This window comes from Stenella coeruleoalba (assembly GCF_951394435.1).
Source record: "Stenella coeruleoalba genome assembly, chromosome: 11".
Classification (NCBI taxonomy): Eukaryota; Metazoa; Chordata; class Mammalia; order Artiodactyla; family Delphinidae; genus Stenella; species Stenella coeruleoalba.
Genome location: NC_137157.1, coordinates 99,448,760 through 99,470,687, shown reverse-complemented (window position 1 = coordinate 99,470,687; position 21,928 = coordinate 99,448,760). Strand labels below are relative to the sequence as shown.

At 58.7% G+C, this 21,928-nt stretch overlaps 1 protein-coding gene across 2 annotated transcripts in view; it reads right to left on the bottom strand.

Annotated features, from left to right (window-relative positions):
• Positions 1-21,928, bottom strand: part of B4GALNT3 (beta-1,4-N-acetyl-galactosaminyltransferase 3) — a gene marked incomplete at its 3' end in the record, with an annotated part of 92,685 nt that overhangs the window by 908 nt on the left and 69,849 nt on the right. The window contains exons 2-19 of one of the 2 annotated variants that reach the window (XM_079936658.1): positions 20,639-20,742; positions 19,614-19,691; positions 12,652-12,747; positions 12,174-12,264; positions 11,703-11,803; positions 11,183-11,250; positions 10,055-10,133; positions 9,870-9,936; positions 8,191-8,334; positions 7,304-7,413; positions 6,468-6,568; positions 6,182-6,243; positions 4,868-5,666; positions 3,201-3,520; positions 2,360-2,513; positions 2,070-2,142; positions 1,554-1,707; positions 873-999 (exon numbers count right to left, since the gene is read on the bottom strand). In XM_079936658.1, coding sequence (XP_079792784.1) covers positions 873-999; positions 1,554-1,707; positions 2,070-2,142; positions 2,360-2,513; positions 3,201-3,520; positions 4,868-5,666; positions 6,182-6,243; positions 6,468-6,568; positions 7,304-7,413; positions 8,191-8,334; positions 9,870-9,936; positions 10,055-10,133; positions 11,183-11,250; positions 11,703-11,803; positions 12,174-12,264; positions 12,652-12,747; positions 19,614-19,691; positions 20,639-20,742 — 2,728 coding nt within the window. The remainder of the gene's footprint in view (positions 1-872; positions 1,000-1,553; positions 1,708-2,069; positions 2,143-2,359; positions 2,514-3,200; positions 3,521-4,867; positions 5,667-6,181; positions 6,244-6,467; positions 6,569-7,303; positions 7,414-8,190; positions 8,335-9,869; positions 9,937-10,054; positions 10,134-11,182; positions 11,251-11,702; positions 11,804-12,173; positions 12,265-12,651; positions 12,748-19,613; positions 19,692-20,638; positions 20,743-21,928) is intronic. The other variant, XM_079936659.1, reaches the window with a different exon arrangement.

Below are 21,928 nucleotides of genomic sequence, written 5' to 3'. Positions count from 1 at the left end.
AAGGAGGTGATGGATGTAAATCACCTGCCAAGTACAGGCGCCCAGAGATTGGTGGGTGAGGAAGTGCCCTGTCTCTCAGGAAGAAGAGTGTATCTTCCCTGTCAAGGTCCCCTCTCCCCCGGAGCCCCTGACCTTGCCTGTCCACCTCCTCTGGGCACTGTTCCAGCAATCACACCCTTTCTCTCTTGGATTTTTCCCCTCTCCCTCCTTTGCCCCCACCCCTCAAGCTCAAATCTCAAGGGATCATCCGCCCCCCCTTCCCTTCTCTTGGCAATAAATTCTTGAAGGAGGAATCTCAGACTAAGCTTCCACTTCCTTACCACCCACATGCTCTGAAATCCCCTCACCCTGGGGTCCCACCAGCCTGCTCTCTGCTGCAACCCTTCTTCCCACCGCTCCCTGCCGCCGGCTGGTCCTGCCTCTTCTTTACGTACCACAGACCCTGTCCTCCTCCCCCAAACTCCCTTCTACCAGGTTCCAAGGACCCAGAACCTCCTGGATACCTGTTGCCCTTTAATGGTCCACACTGGCTCTTTTCCTGACCCTCTGCTGGGTCTCTTATCCACCGCCACAAGCTCAGCCTCCTCCCCAGCCGTGTTTTCCCGAGTGGGCAGGTGGGAGCCTTGCCGAGAACAGTACCACTCGCATCCACACAGCTCGGAGCCTGTGTTCTTCCCCCCGACAGTCTGCCAGGCACCCACCACGCCCGCCCTGTGACACAGGCAGAGGCAGTATCCCCTCCGATAGATCCAGTCTCGGCGAGGGAAGGAATCTGACCCCCAAGAGGCGGTGCTGGGCCTGGGGGGGTCTAGCCCTGCCCCCACCCAGGGCCCCTCCCCCAGGCCTCTCAGGTGCCCTCGCTCCCCACTCACCTGTCCAACAGCTCCCAGTCCTCTCCACCCCAGCGGTCTCGGAACTCCTTGGTGTTCATGCCCCCGATCCTGTCCAGGTCTGACTTGTAGATGCCGAGCAGCCCAAAGCCATTCACCTCCCAGTAGCCTGTGGACAGACGCCCCAGATGAGCTGACCCAGGGCCAGGAGGACAGAGAAGGCTGAAAGCTCTCATCTGCACGAGCCCCTCGCCTATGTGCGGGGGGGGGGGGGGAAGCCCCCGGAGCTAAGGTTCCGGGTCCAGGGGAGGCAGCAGTCCTACCAGGGAGGGACCAAGGGCCAGCGACAGCCCTACAGGAGGCTCTGACGGCAGCAGCCCCCGAGGGCACAGCCTTGGCCGCTCCCTCTCCGGGTGGGGAATCTTCCTCCCAGCTTTGTATCCTCACACAGCACGCCGTCTGGCACATAGTAAGTGCTTAATAAAGGTCTGATGAACAAAAGAAGGGGAAGATGAGGCGGGAAATGTTCATCGCTGCTGCGGCTGCGTCAGCTCAGCCCTGGGGCACTTCTCTGCGGTCTGTCCAGCGGGGGGGCGGGCAGAGGAGCGGAAGGGGAGGGTGGGGGAGGGGTGCTGCTATTGTAGACACGAATATTTCCAGCTCTGGGTTAAGAAGCAAGACAGAGAGGCCTTTCCTACCCTCCCCAGCCCAGGACAGGCTCACCCTCAGGCCACTGGGGAGTGGCGCCGCAGTGCAGCCTCATGACCATGGGGGCGAAGGCCATCTTGCCCTCCACACAGTGCTTCCGGATGGTATCGATGATTCCAGCTGGGAAGTGGATGTGGAGGTCACAGAGGAAGATGATGCTGTGCGGGTCCTGGGGACAGAGGTGGGAGGGTCAGCAGCCCCTACAGACCACGGCGAGGAGGCCAGGCCGCTCTCTAGGGCAATCCTCAGGCTCTTTCCCATTTCAATGACTGACAAACTTGCGTGAAACAAATTGTTGGATGGGTTTCCAGGGTACTGGGCATCAGGGCGCAGTTCTCAGCATCAGAGAGGGAATCCCAACTCCTCCCCGACCTTTCACGGACTCCGAGGACCCCGCATGAACGCTCCCACCCTGGTACCGGCCCTGCGGCGCAGCAGAGAGGACCCTGTGTCCTCGTCCCTTCCTCCCGGAGGAGCCGGCCGTCTGTGCGTCTCTTCAGCAGCCTTAGTCACGTCTCTCAGGCAGCTTACCTTCACCAGGTCCACGCCAGCCTGAAGCCCGGCTGAGCGTTCGAAGTTCCCACTTAGCTTCATGTACTGGTAGCTGCGGGGAGAGCAGAGAGGGGCTGAGCCTCAGAACCCGGCTGTGGCAGTCCCAGGTGGAAGCTGGCAGGCAGAGAAGAGGTGGTGCGTGCACCTGGGATGGGCCTACGGGCAGGCGGTTGCGGCCTCCGGGAAAAGCTAGAGGCTGGGAATCAGGGAAGCTGGCGGGGCTTCAGGAAGAAGTGGCTCAGGCTGTGACCTGCCGAGAACACCCTCACCTCCGCAGCCTGGACCTTCGCAGGGCCATCTCGACGTCCATGTCCTCGCTGCTGTAGTCGGTGATGATGATGTTGAAGTGCGGGTCGCCGGTGACACCGAACAGGGTCTCCATGTCTCTGATGAATTGCTGCACCCAGCGCGCCTGGTTCTTTACTGCCCGGTGGGGCAGGCGGGGTGGGCGGGGAGAAAGAAGCAGAGGTAACGCAAAGGAGGGCACCTCCACTCCCGGTTCCTGCGTGCTCAGGAGTCCCATCAGACTTTTGCTGAGGGTAATGCAGCTACGGGAAAGGTCAGCAGAGCAGCGGGGGATGGAGGGTAGAGGGAGAGCTCACCGTTACAGGGGCCTCCACACCACCACCACCACCACCACCCCGCAGAGCCTCCCAGGGAGGGCTCTGCGGGAAGGGCGGGGGCTTGTCATCAGCTCATCCTGGTAACCCTCCTGGGCTCTCACACTCAAACCTTCTAGCTGTCCATCTTACGGTCATCCTTCACGTTCTGTCCGACCCCACGGCTACACTCCTTGACAGGCTCCCCTCTTGCTATGAAAACCAGCCAGTCTGCCCTCCCTGTCGCACTGCCCCAGGCCAGCAGCCCAAGCTGATTTTCACGTCCAACCCTGAATGCTGGGTCAGTAAGAAGAGCCGCTGGCCTATGGGTCAGCGTCCTTCCCAGCTGCAGCCCTGACTGCCCACATGACCTCACACTAGTTACTTTTCTCCTGTGAAGTGGCCTCTCCCACAAGTTCTTGTGGAATCACATCGGGGAGCAGAGACCGGGTGCTCGTGATCACGTGAGGCCCCTGCTCCGCGGACAGCGCCCAGGTGGCAGGAGGCTCACCCGGCACAACGAAGTGGACCACGGCGTGGTGGTTCCAGGAGAAGCCCTGGGGCCAGCACAGCTTGGGCTCCGGGGCCCGGGCACTCAGGACATGTCTCTGGCGGTCGTGTGGGCTCCACACCAGGCCTTGCAGGTTCCGGGCCTCGGCCTCTTCCCCACCAGCGGCATCGACGCCCTGCCTGCCACGCGTGGACACGAACTCCGAGAGCCGCACCAGGTGCTGGCCTCGTTCCAGCAGCTCAAGCTCCAGCAGGTAGCGGCCCCCACGGAGGTGGTCCTGACGCTTCTCCACGTTCACGATGCGCCTCAGCTGGTACCTCCTGGCGGAAAGGGTGCGGGGCTTGGGTCACTCTTCCCGCATGTGGGAGCAAGGCCAGTCGTCAGGAGACCTTGGTCTTCGCCCAGCTTTGCTGTTGGTTAACATGCTTGCGTGATGCTTACCTGCTCCAGTGAGCACTGCTGCCATCTTTAAAAATGCACCTATTGGGGCCTCCCTGGTGGCGCAACTGGTTGAGAGTCCGCCTGCCGATGCAGGGGACACGGGTTCGTGCCCCGGTCCGGGAAGATCCCACACGCCGCGAAGCGGCTGGGCCCGTGAGCCATGGCCGCTGAGCCTGCGCGTCCGGAGCCTGTGCTCCGCAACGGGAGAGGCCACAGCAGTGAGAGGCCCGCGTACCGCAAAAACAAAATAAAACAAAATGCACCTATTGGGCTTCCCTGGTGGCGCAGTTGTTGAGAATCCGCCTGCCAATGCAGGGGACACGGGTTCAAGCCCTGGTCCGGGAAGATCCCACGTGCCATGGAGCAATTAAGCCCGTGAGCCACAACTACTGAAGCCCACGTGCCTAGACCCTGTGCTCCGCAACAAGAGAAGCCACCGCAATGAGAAGCCCGCGCACCGCAACAAAGAGTAGCCCCCGCTTGCGGCAACTAGAGAAAGCCCGCGCAGCAACAAAGACCCAATGCAGCCAAAAATAAATAAATTAATTAATTAAAAAAAAATAAAAGCGATAAAAATGTTCTGGAATCACGTAGTGGTGGTGGCTGCACCACATCCTGAATACACTTAAAAGCCACTGACTCGCGCACCCCAGAACGGTGGACTGAATGGTAGGGGCCTTTTTTTTTTTTTTTTTTTTTTTTGCGGTACGCGGGCCTCTCACTGCTGTGGCCTCTCCCGTTGCGGAGCACAGGCTCCGGACGCGCAGGCTCAGCGGCCATGGCTCACCGGCCCAGCCGCTCCACGGCACGTGGGATCTTCCCGGACCGGGGCACGAACCCCTGTCCCCTGCATCGGCAGGCGGGCTCTCAACCACTGCGCCACCAGGGAAGCCCGGTATGTGCCTTTTATCTCAACTAGAAAAATGTTGGTGGGTTGAATGAATGAATGAAAGAACAGAGCATTCATCCATGCCTTCTGCCCCCGCCCTTCTAGCCCACATCTGGGTCTCAAGGTGTCTTTTTAGCCCCAGTTTTGCCTGTCCCATCTCTCTACCAGCTCCCTCCCTGAGAGCCTTCCCAGTGTTCAGCCTGTGTCCTGGGACAGGCCCCAGGGATCTCAGACCTTGCCTGATGGTGGGACCGAGACCTGACAGGCACTCATCCTCCCAGGCGCCTGCGGCCAGGGCCCCCCCCCCCGCCCAGCCCACGAGAGCCCTTTACCTTACCCCCGGCTGCGCTGGTTAAGCTTCTTCAAGAAGACCCGCGTGACCTCGAGCGCCTCCTGCTCGGGAAGCAGCAGGTTGCCAGACGTGTTACAGCTCAGGTCAATCCAGTCGGTCCGCAGGGCTTGGAAGTCGAGGTTGCCGGCACTGAAGGTCTGGTCCCAGTTCACCACCGGGTCGAACATGGACAGGTATTCCAACACCTCCCTCACCTCCTCCTCCTCTTCTTCCCCCTCGTCCTCTCCCTCCGCTCGTCCTTCCTGGCCGCCAGCCGCGGCCAACACCTTCTCCGCCTCCTTAGGCCAAGCCCTCCTGGGGTCCGGAGGCTCCGTCCTGTCGCCCCTTCTCTGCTTTGCAATGTATGACTCAACTTGACTCAGCCACTGGGACTGCCCCAGCGTCTTCCCGGGGCTGCCACCCGCGGGTCTGGGCCTCTTCACTGGAGGTGGGTGCCCTGCTGGGCGTCCCGGGGGCCACTTGTCAGGATGCCGTGGAGCCTGGTGGGGCTCGGGGTTGGGCTTCCTGGCCTTCTTCTCTGCTGGCTGGGCCGGGATGGCGCTGGTCCTCGCTGGGAAGGGGGCTGTGGAGTTCTGCGTGGGAGGGGGCACCACCAGGCCCCCCTGCGGCTGAGCCAGAAGCCTCCGCAGGCTTCGGAGGCGGCGGTTGGTGGCGTCCTGCCCGGGGGCCGTCGGGGGCCCTTGCTTCCCCTCCGGTGTCCTGGCGTTCTGGCCGTCAGGGGCAGGGGTGTCCTCTGCCGCTTCTCCGTACTGGGATTCTTCTAGAAGGCCTTCCTCGGAACCTGCTGTCAACAACAACCATCCCTCGCGTGGGGTTTCAACCTCTCCCCAACAAGATCCACGAGACGGCTGAGGACCAGTGGGTGAGCCAGCGGGGGTCCCTGGCGGGGCCTGCACTGGGCCCGGGGTGAGTTACTCAACCTCAGCTAAAGCCAGGGTCTCCCTCTTCCATAGGGTTGTCAAGAGTGAGTGACACGAAGGACAGAAAGCACTAGCCGGGGCCTGGCACATGCAGGGACCCAGCAGATAGCCCCACTTAGTCCCCAGTACTGCAAGGAGAGAGGCCACAGGAAGACAGTGCTTCTGCACAGCAGAGCTTCCCTAATGATGGGCCGGGGTAGCGAGGCCCTCGGACAGTTCAGGTAGCGTCCCCCATGGCCCTTCGTCCTCTACATGTGCCTTGGAAAGGAAGAGGGGGGAGAAGGGCTCCTCCCCCCACTCTTGGGGCTGGGGGGAAGGGCTGTGGGGTTTGCATTCTAAGCTCCTGCGGGGGGAGGGCGGCTCGGCTGTCACTCTGTACCTGGCTGCTCCGGCCCCTGCTTCGGAGGCTGGTCAATCTTGATGTAGTCCTGAAAGTTGAGCCTGCAGGAGTGAGGGAGGCTGGCATGGGCACCCTGCAGGCCATGGCGCGGTCGGGAGGGGCGGCCTGAGGTCATGCCCGGCCGGGGGTGCAGGGGGGGAGGCTGCGTGTGTGCACGTGTGCTTGTGTGAAGCACCCAGGAAGCGCCAAGGCTCCTTGGTGGAGGGTCTCTGTGGCCCTTCTGGTCCAGGCAGCCCTCCCGGCTCCTGCCCCATCAGTGTCTCACCTGTCCTGGTAGTAGGAGTTTTCCTGGTAGAAGCACTTATTATGGGTCTCCATGTGGCTCAGGCGGGTGTAGTCATTGGGGTAAACAAAGGACAGGTGAACCTGGAGGCGGAGAGCAGGGCTGCTGTGGACACAGCATCGGGATTCCACCCCACCCCTGACGTGCCCTCCCCTGGGCTCTGGACTGAACGTGCCCGGGTCAAGCGCCCCGTGTGCACATCCCAGCCTCCTGCCCTGGCTTGTTCTCCGCAGCTGCAGCCGGGGCCACCCCTCCACCCCGCCCCTCCTGCGGCCTTGCCCTCTCCTGCCACCTCCCACAGTCCCGAGACAACCCCTGTTACTCCCTGCACTGTCTTTTGCCCCCTTTCAACATAGCTCGAGGCCTCGGCCACCAAAAGCCTTCTCAGCCCTGCCCCACGGCTACCCCCAGCCTCTCCCGCCGTCACCTCTGGACCCAGGGGCGCAGCAGGATCCTGCCCCTGGGGCTTCCGTGCGGGCTAGGGGTTCTCCAAGGCGGAGCTCCACCTCACCAGCGCCTTGTCTATAAGTTTAATAAATACCGCCACCCTCGGGGCGGAGGGTGGGAGGCCTTAGCCAGCCCTCCCCGCACGGCTCCGGGCCCCGCAGGGCAGCCCATCCGGCCCCGCAGGGCAGCCCATCCGGCCCCGCAGGGCAGCCCATCCGGCCGGGCACAGCGAAATGCCGGTTCTCTGGGCCCCAGGAGGCATCCCACCCGCTGGCGTGTGGAGTGGGGAGGAGGGGCCAGCCTCTGCAGTCCCGGCAATGGGCAGCGAGCCCCCTCCCACGCCTGGCCCTGCCGCCTGGCCCGAGACTTACAAACCGGAGTCCCTGGTAGCGCTGCAGACGAAGCCCGTCCACCAGGTAGCTGGGCTTGTAGGGACAGTCGGGCAGGACGCGGCGGAGCTGGGATCTGGGGATCAGTGGCACTGGGACAGAAGGAGGCGGAGTGAGGTTGAGTGAGGGAGCCTGAAACAGGCTGGCTCACAGCCACAAAGCCTCCAGGCTGCGGGGCGAGGGCTGGATCTGCGGCCCCAAGCCCACACGTTTCTGTTTTCACTCGTGGCAGCATCCAGCCCGGCAGCTGAGGCCACCAAGCGGAGGCTGCCACCACTCTTGGGGGTGGGGGTGGATTCCAGGGGCAGCTGGAGGCAGAGAGCTCGCACGCAGCACCTGATTCGAGGCACAGGACGGTGCTGGGATCGCTGTACAGGGCCAGTCTCAAAACAGGTTTAGAAACTCCCAGTGAGGCCAAGAAGCCTCCCCCTAGTGCAGTGCCAGTAACTGAATTCCCTTCCGGCTGTCATGGCGGGGACAGGGCTGGAAGGGGACACTTTGTCGTCTTTTAAAATGTAAACACTCTGGACAGCTTAAGACTCCTACACCTTAGTGGGGACGTACTTCTCTCACTGGACAGCAAGAGCTAGAATCCAATAAGAAACCGATATACGTGATTGCAGAGGGCACACCTGGGTTCTGGCTCTATTTCTTGTCCTTTAATGTTTGCTCTGTAATGATTTGTACAATTGCAAAGCTGTACATCTGTCTTTTTGTACCTTTCTGTATGCATGTTATATTTCATACAAGTAAAAGAAAAGAGTCTCTGATTTGGGGATATTGCGGTAGCACAGAGGCCTCCTCCTCGACATCCGCGGACCTGGCAGCGCGTCCCCCGGCCGGAGGTCAAGTCCGCAGTGAGGTCGTACCTCGATAGAGGGTGTCCCGAGGGTCGGGCCGCAGCATGTCGGCCAGGGGCTGCTCATCAGTGGGAAGAGGGTCTGGGGAGCCTGCATGGCTGGCTGCTGTCTGCGGGATGTGGCCCACCTCATCCATCCTCAGGACTGTCTCATCTGGGCCCAGGGAGGAAAGAACAGAGGGCAGCTGTGACTCCCAGAGAAAGTCAGCCCAGAAGCCAGGCCCCTGCCTCCTGGAGGGGCCAGGAAGGGGCCGACTGAAGGCTTCCGTATCCCCAGGCTGGTACAGTATGTGACGCGCTCAATCCCGCTTGCCCCCAACCCTGCCTCCACAACCTGTGGTCTCCCTTGGACCCCCTGCACCAGCCCAGGGCCAGCACACACCACAGTTTTGTGTGAGTTGGAAAAAGCTACCTCTTCCTCAAAATGTGTTACCTGCTACCTGCTGGAAATTCATCATTAGAAGTCTGTTTATTTAACAAACACAGGAAGGGCACTTACTAAATAATAAGCCAGGCGCCGATCCAAGCATCTTACAAATATCAACGCATTGAATCCTCAGAGCTGCTGGGGCTTATGTACTATTACCATCATTCCCACTTTACAGACAAGGAACTTGGGCAAAGGGAAGCAAAGTCACGTGCCTGAGATCACACAAAAGCTGAGTGAACCCAGGCCTGTGTCTCAGCCTCTCCAGCAGACAAGCCCAGGCCCAGCAAGCAGGGAGCCCCTAGGCTTCCAGCACCCACCCCTCACCTCCCTCTGGGGGTCTGGTGTTCAAGACTACTTGTCCCCTATCTGACCAGCCCCGGGGGCTGGCTCCTTGTCTCTGCTCCCTGCTTCCTGAGATCATCTGCCGTGACCCCAGATAAGAGCTCGGTTACCTCTGGCCCATCTCACTGGCTTCTTACCTGAATTGGCCTCGGGCTTCCTTTTTCTTGGTTCACACTCAATCTATGGATTCCAATCTCCCTTCCTCTTCTGGCACCAACTGGCCCTTCTGCCCTGACCTCCTGCTTCGGTCACCGGCAGCCTCCCCCGACCCCTCTCGCCCCTTCCTCACTGCCGCCCTCTCCTGTGAACCAGACCTTCCGTTCCGCTCTCCCTCCTGCCCTCCGTGCAAACGCTCTTCCCACCGTCTCCCGGTCTCCTCCAGACCCACCTTCCCTTCCTCGCCAGGGCTTCTGCTCTGCCAGCTCCTCCTATACCTGGGCCCACACGGCCCACCTGCCGGTGGTGACTTCTCAGTGGGGCCTCCAGGCAGGGGGAAATCATAAGCAACAAGTATACTCGGGGAGTCCACTGACTGCAGCCTGAGAGAGGTGAGAACGCTTCCTCTCCTCTGGCCACAGCCGTGCGAGAACCATGGCGGCTCATCTGCAAAATAGGGACTGGCCTCCCTCAGAGGCTTTTCATCTGGAGTGAGCGTCCTGGTCTCTGGATCCCCTTGAAATCATACAGACAACACCGTGTGGAGGCGGACGGGTGTTTCTCTGGGGCGAGGGCTCGGAGAGGTTCCGGAAGGCGCTCACAGGTCACCGACCCCCCGGGAGCTAAGGACCTCTGACCATAGCGCCCTTCAGGCTCTGCTCCTTGGTCCGGACCCTCCACACCTCGTTCCAAGCAGCCCTCCCAGCCCCGCCAAGCCAGCCCCACCTCGGCCCGTCCCCAGGCTGGGGCAGGACACTCACTTGTGAAGAGGGACAGGGAAGCGGAGTCAATGATGCTGAACTTGGCCCCGGGGTCATTCCGTCGCCACTGGGAGAGGAGAGAGGGTGGACGCGGCAGGTTGGAGGTGGCTGATTTGGAACAGAGCTCAGGGGCCTGGGCAGAGGGGCGGCCAGGCACAGAGGCAGAGGGGACCTCGGGGGCTCACCGCGACTTCCACGTGGTCGGTGCCCTGGTCGTTCTGCTTGTGTAGCACCTCGAAGTAGTACCTGCGGGCGGCTGACAGGCTGGCGGGAGAGGGCAGGGAACGGGGGCTGTCTCCCAGGCCTCCACGCCGCCTGAGCCCCCTCCCAGCGCCACACACGCCCCGTCCCTCCCTCCCTTCTCCTGGTCCCAGGGACCTGCTGGCGAGCATCTGGGTCAGAACCCCCATCACCGCTTACTGACAGGGCGGCCTCAGTCTTCCCTCCCGTGAGATGGGATAACAACAGCACTAACCTCCCTGGATACTCAGCTCTCTGTTAACCCTCAGAGAGCTGTTCCTATGTGGAGGCACTGTGCTCAGTGCTTCATACACATGAACTCACGTAATCCCTGTTTGCAGGTAAGAACCCTGAGGCGCAGAAAATTTGGGTAATTTGCCCAAAGTCCCCAGGTAATAAGGGTGCAGGTGGGGTTTGGACCCAGGCAGTCTGGCTTTAGAGCCCTCATCCTCGGCTGCTGTGCTGAGTCACACGGGAAGTGGTGACCTCGGGGGCTGGCACGGTCAGTGCTCTGTGCAAGCTGTACTGTCTCACTACCATCAACACCAGCACCGGCACCTTCAAGCCAACACGTGTTCTTGCCAGTGTGTGCAGGCCACCAGGTGGCGCTCTGGGGCTGGGATGGTTCCCATCCCAGCCACTCCAGGCCTTCCCTCCAGCCTGCCCAGGGGCTCCCCGCCATTCGGAACTTTCTGCAGCTCAGAAAGAGCAGAGGCGGTCCAGCTGTGGACCCTGCAGGGATGGAGAAAACGGGCAAGCAAGGGCGGGAAGAAAGGAGACCCATTCTGTTTTCCAGTCCTGAGTGCGTCTGAACAGTTGTGTGACCCTCATTAAGTCACAGCCCTCTCTGGGCCTCAGTTCCTCATCTGTAAAGTGAGGAAGGATGGGCCAGGTGGTCTCTAATCAAAGACCTGGTTTACCTGAATGCACGTGGCCCTGGCTCGCTGAACCTCTGTGATGGGGCGGCGGGGGGGAAGTGTCCCCTGGGCCCGGGCCCCGGCCCTGAGCCGGCCTCTCGGCACCTCACGGAGGCTGGGGCTTTTGCCGTTCCTGTCACCACACTCCCTACTCACCTCACTGGTCTGGACATTTGACTCCGAAATTTCCCGAACTCTCCAGGGGCAGTCCACTCTTTCCCAGTCTGGAGGTGTGGGGAGCAAGGGAAGAGAAGGGCGGACACAAAGGCAAAGTATGGAGGGTGGGAAGTGGCGAGTGAGGGGACACAGGCAGAAGGAGAGAGGAGGCAAGTGGGAGGAGGGAGGAGGGGAGATGGGGAGGGTGGGAAGGGACACGGGACCACTCGGGAAGTAACTCCCCTTCCCCGCACGCCCCTCCCCCAGCAGCCGGCGCCCACCGCGGGAATCCTCAGCATCAGGACCAGAGCACCCAGGATGGGTGTGGCCCAGTCCTGAGTCTTCCCCGGGTCTGTTCCCGGCCACACCCAGTCCATCCCTCTGTAAGATGGGAGGCAGCGGGGGAGAATGCTGCTTCTTATGTCTCTTCCCTGGCTGTCACACCAGACTGTCCTGATGGAGGCAGGTGACCTGGCTCCCGGGGGCAGTGGGAGGGCCCATGGGACCGTGGGGACCCTACCTTGCCGACGCTGGCCAGCAGCTGCAGGCCTGAGACCTGGTCGTCACGGCTCAGCCAGAATTCTGCGTTGTCATCGGCGGCGATGGCAAACTGGATCTCCCCTGGGCATGAGGGCAGTCTCCAGGTGAGAGCAGGACGGGCCTCCACAGAGCGGGTTCTCATGTCTCAGGCTAAGTCCTCTTTGGGGGCTTGCTGCTGGGCTCCCCGCTTTGTAAAGTGGGGGTCTCTACACCCTGGGAGACCCCGTGGAGATGGAGACTTACAGGGAGGGACCAGCTAGTTCCAGACCCTTCAAATCAGGGCGTGAAGTGGCCGCCTGGGGGCCTGCGTGAGGCCTCACCACGGCCAAACTCCACCCCTCCCCTGAGGGTGGGCTAACAGGGTCCAGCTGACCCAGGGCAGGCGATGTGTTCCGGGCACCCTGAGAACTCGGGCAGGAAGGGGAAGAGCGGGATCCGGGGCTGGCCTCACCGTCGCTGAAGGGGTGCAAGTAGCCAAAGATGCGGAGGCCGTAGTTGGTCCACTTGGGGGACACGGCCAGCTTCCTCAGGGTGGTGCGGATCTGTGCCGGGAAACCAGAGGGGATCGTTACCCGGAAGAGGGAAGAGGGAAGTGAAGAGGCTGGTCTGCTCAGGGCTGGCGGGAGGACGAGGAGGGCGGGAGGCAGGCGGACCCGCCTCCCGCTCCCACTTGCTTCTTTATCTAGGTGACCTGCAACAGTGCACAGCCCCACAACTGTATGTGGCGGCCTCCTGGGTAAACTATATTGCCAGGGAAATCCCTGGGAAGGGAACAAGGGAGACACTGTGGGCGTTAGAAGGGGGTCCACAGGATAAAGGAAAAGAAACGAACCAGAACAAAAGCAAGGGAAAGTGAGGAAGACAGAAGCGGGGTGCAGGCGTGGGCGCCAGGAGCGGGGCAGGAGGGCAGCGGGGGAGGAGGCACTCACGTGTGGGTACAGGGGGAAGTGGAGGTCCCTCCGCAGCTGCTGCATGGAGCTGCCGCACCAGTCTTCAAACACGTGCAGGTTGACGCGGCCCCGGAACTGCAGGGGCAGGGACAGGGTGTGAGCGTGAGATGGGGCCGGCCTGCAGCCCCGGCCCGGCCCGAGCGCTCCTCACTGTTGAAGGTCATGGTCCACCCAGTCCCGCTCCCATCCTCGGCACCCGCGGCTGCCTGGGGAACCTCATCCCCGTGGCCTGGCCCTGAGGCCTGGGGCTGTTTTTCTGTCCTTGCACGTGTCCACACGCCCACATGCATGTACACGCACATATACACACTCCCGGCTCTTTCCATGCAGGAAGTGGGCTGGTCTGCATCCCCCAGGCAGGGGGAGTAACAGCCAGGACAGAATGGCAGGAGGGAGGTGCCAGGCTGGGGCTTCAGCCGGACCCGCTCTCCCTCCCCTACCGCCTCGTAAGAGGACACCCGCACAGCTGTCTGGGTGAAACCTCACCCACCCGTGGTCTTCGTGCTACTGGCTGCCCTCACGGGGAAGCAGCTGGCAAAGCTGCAGGAGGTCTGGGGGCCCCATCGGCAGAGGGGCTCTGACGGCTCTCCTGGGAGCTCAGAGCCTCATGCTGCCCAGGCCTCTGCTGGGATGCCCACCAGGTGCCTGGGCCTTCGGGGCAGCCCTGGGAAGGTAGGAGCAAGGAGGTACCTGCCTCCCCTCCTCGGCTGTGGGGCTGGTGGGCACGGGACTGAGCTTGGAGGCCTGGAGCACAGGGCCCCCCTTGGAGGGGAGGGGAGGGCAAGGGCAGCAGACTGGACCCTGAGTGGGTGGAAGGGTGGGGAGTTGGAGAGGGGAGGGGGGTGGGGACAAGGTCCCAAATTATCCTGACAAAGGGCTTCAGATCACCCCATCTCAGCCCTTCCCCACTCCCCGCACCCCTCCCCAGCTTAATCTCCAGGTTGTGGGAGGTGGGCCCCAATCAGGCCACACAAACAGGCCCTGCCCTTCCCGCCGTCAGATATCAGAATCCGAGCCGCCCTTAAGGAAGACAGAGGAGGGAGGGACACCCAGACTGGAAGCCCAGACAGAAGGGCTTCAGCAAGAGATCCGTAGGGAGGGATGACGGGGGAGAGGAGGGGCCGGGGAGGGCCCCCTGACAGGACTGTCCCCTCCCCATGCGGAGAGCCCGTCACCCCGTCCCCTCAGCAACTTGGTTCTTCCCGGGACCGCAGGTAGCAGCCGTCGCTCCCCAGAATACGAGTGGGGGGCTGGGACGGGTGGGAGAGAGAATGTGGGCTGGGTAGGTGGGGGTCAGGCTAGGGCTTCTTGGAACGAAAGAATGGGGGCATTGTGCTACTTCTGGGGAAATTCCTAAGTCCCTTTTACAAGACTCAGTTGTCTTCCCCACGCCCCTTCCGGGAGACTCGCCCCCAGAAGGCTGCTGTGCTCAGCCAGGAGGCCAGAGGCTACAAGGGCTTGTGCAGGGGAAGGAGGAAGGAGCTGGGCTAGCCCCCCACGGCCCCTCAGGGCCCTGCTTAGGTAGCGGCAGAGGAAACCCAGGCAGGGGGAGCACTGTCCACATCCCCGGGGGCTAGGCCCTGACTCAGCACAGAGCCAGCGCCCCAGCCACGCTCCACCTGCCCTCAGGCTGTAGGAGGGGATGGACACCATCCCCGAGGGACCAGTGGGCACCTTCTTCCTCCCCAGGCCCTGACTGGTGACCCTCACCCCCACCCCGGGGCCCATGTCCCTCCAAGCTTTGGAGACTTCGTGTCAGGCAGGGACATGGGACTCTGGCTTGTCAGCACGGCCCTCTGCCCCCTCTCTCCACCGTCCAGCAGAGCTAAGGTCCAGGGAAGAGTACTGGTTACTCCCACGCCCAGAACACGCCCACGGCCAAAGACGGATTGGAAACTTCTGCCTACAAGCAGTGGAGAAAATACCTGTTGAACCCTCTCATTTTATTTTTTATTTTATTTCTTTCTATTTTTTGGCCTCACCACACGGCATGCGGGATCTTAGCTCCCCGACCAGGGATCGAACCTGCGCCCCATGCAGTGGAAGCTCAGAGTCCTAACCACGGGACCACCAGGGAAGTCCCCTGAACCCTCTCATTTTAGAGGTGAGAATATTGAGGCCCAGAGAGGTAAACTGAGCCCCTAAGGACACACAGCAATGAACCCTGTGGAAGGGGGGGGGCTTCTGGGAGTACGGATGCAGCCTGGTGGGTGCTCACCCACCACGTCCACTGCCTTCCACCCACCACAGGGTCCCTGCCAGGCCTCGCTGGGCTCACAGAGCCTCCCGACCGGATGGAGGCATCTCCCACCACTGACTCCTCACACTGCCTGTAGAACTGTCTTTCTAAAGACAGATCTGATCACGCCACTCTGCCACTTCACACCTCCGAGGGTTCCCAGAGGCTTCTGGACAAAACCTCACCCTGCCTTCCCAGCCTCACCTCGTCACACTCCCGGTCATACCTACACCCCAGCGCGCACACGCCTCTGTGCCTTTGCAGATGCTGTTTCCTGCTTGGAAGGCCCTTTCCTTTCTTCCCCACCCGGCAAACTCCAGCTCACCCTTCAAGGTTCTTTTCAAATCTCTCTCCCTAGGCTTCTGCAACTTCCCCAGGCAGAGTTCCAGCTCCCTCCTGTGGGTTCCCTGCACATCTTAATGATCTGAGTGAACAAATGCTTGGAGAAGCTAAGTCTGGAACCATATGTTCCTTCATTTATCCTATAAGCACCAAGTGTCTGCTCTGTACCAGTGATGACGCAAAGATGAAAAGGGTTCCTCAGAGGAGAGAGACATGCAGACAAACGGGCCACCTGTGCCGGCTACTGCAGAGGCTGAGATGCAGAGGGTACGAAGGCGGGGCGGCCAGGTCCACCTCCAGGAGGGGTGAGCAGCCCAGCACGGATGTGAGCACAGACCATGCTGCTGCTTGGCCAGCCCGAGACCAGCACACCTGGCTGGACCACGTGACTTCCACCCAGCAGGACAATGAGGTCACCAGTTCCTACACACCGGACTCCCGTTCAGAGTTTCTAGCACCCGAGCTACTATTTTTTCTTTTTTAATAAATTTATTTATTTTTGGCTGTGTTGGGTCTTCATTGCTGCACACGGGCTTTCTCTAGTTGCGGTAATCAGGGGCTGCTCATTGCGGTAGCTTCTCTTGTTGTGGAGCACAGGCTCTAGGCGCCGCAGGCTTCAGTAGTTGTGGCACATGGGCTCAGTAGTTGTGGCTCGCAGGCCCTAGAGCGCAGGCTCAGTAGTTGTGGTGCACGGGCTTAGTTGCTCTGCGGCATGTGGGATCTTCCCGGATCAGGGCTTGAACCCGTGTCCCCTGCATTGGCAGGCGGATTCTCAACCACTGCGCCACCAGGGAAGCCCACCCGAGCCACTCGATTCCTGTTCACACCTGCCCCTCGAGGGAGCTCCCACTGGGAATCCAGGGGGTCCCAGCTCCAAGAGGGTAAGAGGTGGCTCTAGATTGGGAGGACAGGGCCCGAGGCCCGTCTGGTGAAATTCTGTTGGAGGGAATTGTCCCCATTGGAACAGATGGTTTGTAATTGAACTGTGGTGTCCCTTGTGTCTCCCCACGGTGACAACGTGTATGTTGGTGGTGGTTCAGGGCCCTGAATAAAGGGCAGCCTGATCCGCTCTGAAACCCGTACACAAACGTTCACGGCAGTTTTATTCCCAAGAGCCGAAAGAAGAAACAACCCAAATACCCATCTATCGAGGATCATAAAATGTGGTCCATCCACATAGTGGAAGATTATTCAGCAAAAAAATGAACACAGTTCTGATATACATGCTGCTATGTGGATGGACCTCGAAAACTTAATGCCAAGCGAGAGAAGCCAGACACAAAAGGCCACACAGAGTGTACGATTCCCTTTATATGAAGTGTCCGGAGCAGGCAGGTCTAGAGAGACGGTAGATTCGTGCTTGCTGGGGGCTGGGGGCTGGGGGGCAGTGAAGGGGTGGTGGCTAACAGGTGAGCGGGTTCCTTAGTGGTGAGGAAAATGTTCTAAATTGAAAGTGAGGGATGCACAACTCTATGAATATACTAAAAGTTACTGAATTGTACATGTTAAATGGGTGAATTATATGGTATATGAACTATATCTCAATGAAACTGTGAGAAAAAAGCGGGGGGAGCCTGAGAAGGGGAATCAAGGTCCCAGCCCTCCTCTCAGGAGAGAGACGCCACCTCGCCAAGCCCGCATGACGTCACCCACGGACTCTGACTTGCTTTGATCTGATTCTGCGTTCACCAAATTTCCTTCTTATAATTATTTTGCTTTTCTGGGGGTAGCGGCCTGAGCAGCAGACAGTGTCTGGTCAGTGGACCGTATACTGACTGCTAAGTGAATATACTGGCACTGAGGTTTGTTAATTGGTGGGGTTTGCTAGTCAGTGTCTTATGATCTGGGCCGACAGGGACAAGTCTTTGAGAGCGGTTACCCCGTGCAGCCCAGCCCACCAGCCGTCCACTCCCGGTCTTACAAGGGAGTGGACTAAGCCTGCTGTGCTCGAGAGCGACTGCTGGCCTCAGAGATCCTGAGCTGCCGGCCAAGGGCTGGGGCGGGGAGACGGTCAAGGGAGAGACCACGGGCAGCCTTCCCGTGTTCTGTCCGTGCTCACCGGCAGGGCAGGGCTGCAATAGCTACGCCACCTTGGGGGAGTGACTGAGTCAACCCCTCTGGAGCCATCGCCAGGAAAGGGGTAACAACAGTGCAACCTGACAGCCGTGACAACCAGCAGATGTTCAATAAATGACACGTGTCCTTCACCTGAGCACTTCCTGCTGAAACCGTATGTCAAAAGGCAGGAGACAGGTAAGGAGAGGGGAACCGAGGTCCCCACGACGGGCTGGAGGAGAGGGCACCACTGCAGCTGGGAGACGGCATATGCTAGTTATTTAAACATTCGGGGCCTAATTATCCTTGCCGGTAAGATAAGGAGACTGGATCAGTGATTCCCTGAAGATCCATGAAGACTGTAATGAGGATTTTATAAGCCACTTTTTGTTTTCTTTTGGCCACACCGCGTGGCTTGTGGAATCTTAGTTCCCCGACCAGGGATTGCACCCCGGCCCTCGGCAGTGAGGGCCCACTGGACCACCAGGGAATTCCCTATAAGCCACTTTTAATAATAAAAGGACAAAGTCAGTGGAAATCAGGCATTTACCACCAAAAGGCTAAACACACTTACTAAAAGATCAACTATTTCTTTAAAAAGTCAATTCTATTTTAATCACTATTTACTATTTGTCACTGCTGTCATGGAGATATATACGTATATATCTCCATCCTTGATTGGCCAAAAAAGGTAAGAAAACTAATGACTAATAAATGCAGATTATTATGTAGTTATAATCTTTCAAAATCATTGGTTCATTAAGAGAAATGATCCAGGGACTTCCCTGGCGGTCCAGTGGTTAGGACTCCACGTTTCCACTGCAGGGGGCACGGGTTTGATTCCTGGGGAACTAAGATCCCGAGAGCCGAGGCCAAAAATAAATAAATAAATAATCCAACTGGCCTCAACGGACAGAAGGCTGGATCGCTGGACCAATGGTTTTCGCAATGCCATCTCCAGGTGGGGCGGGGCAGGGCCTAATTACCCGATGATATCACCGGGTACAGGTGTGCCGGTGTTGTAATCCATCCTCTCTCAGGGTTTAAACAGAGGCAATTTCACGGTGTAGATAACCTACCATCATATTTTGTATGACACGCATCCTTCACGCCCACCCCACGGCAAATGGGTGGACTGGAAATAAAATCACCCAGGTGGAAGAGGTCAACCTGTGACAGGTATGGACGAGATGACGGGCTGGCTGACAGCACCCAGCCAAGAAAGGCTTGGACAAGTTGCACGATACAAAACCTAAATTTACGATGTTCACCCCCAAAGCACCACGCTGCTCTGGAGTCTGCACAAGCTTTTACTCAAGGTGATCTTGTGCATGTGATTAACCCCCTGAGCCTCTGCTTCTTCACTGAAAGAAAAAGAATCTGTCAAATCCTATGTAACAAAAGGTATGATGATGCTTATGACAACTTTCATTCACACGTTTAACTGCTTCCTATAAAAATTTTCTAGGGCTTCCCAGGTGGCGCAGTGGTTGAGAGTCCGCCTGCCGATGCAGGGGACGCGGGTTCGTGCCCCGGTCTGGGAAGATCCCACGTGCCGCGGAGCGGCTGCGCCCGTGAGCCATGGCCGCTGAGCCTGCGTGTCCGGAGGCTGTGCTCCGCAATGGGAGAGGCCACAACAGTGAGAGGCCCGCGTACCGCAAAAAAAAAATAAAATAAAATAAAAAAATTTTCTAAAGCGGAGTTTCCTAGTATATGTCCCTTAGAACACTGGTTTCATAGAATATTAATGGTTCATGGGAAACAGTAATTCTGGAGGCAAATAAGTTTGGTACGTGCTGAGCTAACAAACCCAGTCAAACAGATGACCGCAGAGCTCAGAGCCTTTCATGTGCTAATGTGTACTTCCAGGGAGTGGATGTCTATAGATCTGAAACCATATTTAACAGTGGATTCCATTCTGCCTGGAATATCTTATGGGATTTAATGGTCCATGAAAGACAGTTTGGGAAGCCAAATTTTATAACTGGGGATTAACACGGACATGAAAGTCCTGTAGCTTTCCTCAGCTTTGCTTTCCTCACCCATAAAATGAGGACATTGTGTTATCCTATAGGGTCATAAAGCTGACAGGAGATTATGCACAAAGCCTGGCACCCAGTAGGCCCCCTGCAAATGTTAGGATTCCTTCTCTAAAGGAAGAAAATTCAATGAGCCTGGAACCCTTTCATTTTTTTCTTCAAATTAGATGAAAAATTTTAATAACAACCACTAGAAGAAAATTTTCTGGAGCCTCTGGAATTCCCTATAAACATTGTTTTTTAACCCTCTCCAAGAGCAGCCTCACCTCTGACAGCCAGGGGACCGGCTTATTCCACTTCAGGTAGCTGCTGTTCCCCCCGCCACCTCTCGCAGAGTCTTGGTCCTGGCAGAACAGAGAAGAATGAACTTGGTGGGAATATGAGGGTGACAGCAGGATCGGGGCCCCTTGAAAGTGCCTGTGGAAGCAGAGGCTCAGGAGACCCAGCCCTGCTGTCGGAGGCTTATCGACTTACGGACACTCCCCTTTCTGGCTCACACTATATCCCTCAGGAATATACCTCCAATGTGTAACCCTGAGGTGCTTCTACTTCCCTGACTTTTCTCAGTCTTCCCATATGGAAAAATTTTTTCTAATTAGACCAGGCTCTCCTGAGGGCAGGGACCTTGCCTCCCTCTCCTGTGACTCATCTGTCCTAACAAGTGGGGGCCTCCTTGGAGGAGACACCCCACCCCCTCCCTACCCTGCAGGTCCATGGGTGCAGTTTGGCCCTGGTCCGGCCTTGGAGATCCATGTCTGTTCTAGGCTCAGAGGCTCAACCTTAGGGCTCCAGGCTGAACTGGACCTCAAGTTCCCTAATCCCCACCCAGAGCAGCTTCTAGGGACCATCAGCCCAAGAAACACCATAGGGAAAATACTCCAGTACAAATCTGTCCCCCAGCTATTTGCAGGGAGGGGCCGTCTCTACCGCATCATCTCTGACTCTTAGCGGCAAGCACTGGGACTGTCACTAAAGTACCAGCCCAGTCTTCATCCCGGCAAGAGGCGAGAGGTGCTGGTCCAGCTCAGACTGCTGATGGAGGCCACATGCCTGGACGGCTCAGACTTGGGCATCTTGAACTATGCGACAAGGCTTTGGGGAAGGCACGATGGACGTCTCTACCCACAAAGCTAGGAGAGCCCATGAGGCCAGCCTGCCATCCAGGGACTCCCTCTGCTCTGCCCTCTCCTAACACAGGATGTGAAGATGCCCTTAAGGCTCTGTGGGCAGCAGAAGCCGAGGACCCATGTTAACGCGCCAGCAGGGAGGACGGGCTGACCCTGCCACGTACCTTGAGGCCCAGCCTCTGGGGACGGTAGAACTGGAGATTTGGATCCACAGCCGGAATGTTCCTGCTGGCCAGAGCCTTGGCCAATTCTCTCCAGCTGCCATACCCTGAGGAAGGGAAAGAAGAAGAAAGGAACAAGGTCAGCACGACCTGAAGACCTCATAAATCCGCGAGATTCAGGGCGTAATAACAGAGGTAATTGTGTACCTTCTGTGGCTCCTGAGCCCTTGTCTTGGGGTGGGTATGAAGTGGGGTGGAGTGTAGGGGGACAGTTACAACCTCGGCCAAGGTCAACACGGCAGAGAGCGAGGGCGTGAGCTCATCTCCTGTTAGGACTCGCTGTCTTTCCCAATTCTGAGGAGGAACCAGGTCAGGTGAACCCGGAGCTTTGTCCTGCCATGTGACCACCACAGGCTGCCTGTCGAGGCCAATTTCGCCCAGAAGCCACTGGGTGCACGGTGGCGAGCTGAGCTTTCCCCTCACAACCTCCCTGCCCCCGAGCCAGGGAGCCGGTGGGGCTATCTGACGGGGGGCCCTCCCCCTGCCCACCGTTAGTCGCTGGGCTGCTGGATGGACCCAGAGCTGGGGGCGCCAGGAGACCGTGGGCCAGGACTTGGCGTTTGCCTTTCAGAATTATAAACAGCTGGAGATATGAGATTTGAGGCCCAGCTCCTCCTGGATGCATCTAGAGGCTGTGTGTGACGGCTGACATCTGTGCCCTGAGGCCCTGGAGCCGGTCGGCTTTCACACACCTGGGAAGGTAACAGCCAAACCACGGTGAGAATGAGGGAGACGCACGTGCATTCACAGCCACGCAGAGGGGCAAGGAGCCGCCGAGGGTCTGAGGGGGAGAATCAGAGCTCAGTGGTCAGCACTGCTGTCCACTGGGGGCTGGGGCTGCCCACAGGTCAGGGGGACGCTCGGGCAGGATGGAGACTTTGTGGAACCGTAAGGCAGAATTACAGGCCACCAAGAGCTGGGAGGGGCCTTCAAGACCACCTAGTCCTCATTTCAGGTAAGGAAATGGAAGCCCAGCTGTCTGGAGTCACTTAGCAAACACAGTTGACCCCCTTGTCCACAGGGGATACACTCAAGACCCCCAGTGGATGCTTGAAACCACACGCAGTACCGAACCCCATATATACGATGTTTTTTCCTATACATACTTATGATTAAGTTTAATTTACAAATTAGGCACCGTGAGAGATTAATAATGTTAACTAAAACTCAAATAGAACAGTTATAACAATATATTGTAATAAAAGTTATGTGAATGAGTCTCTCTCAAAATAT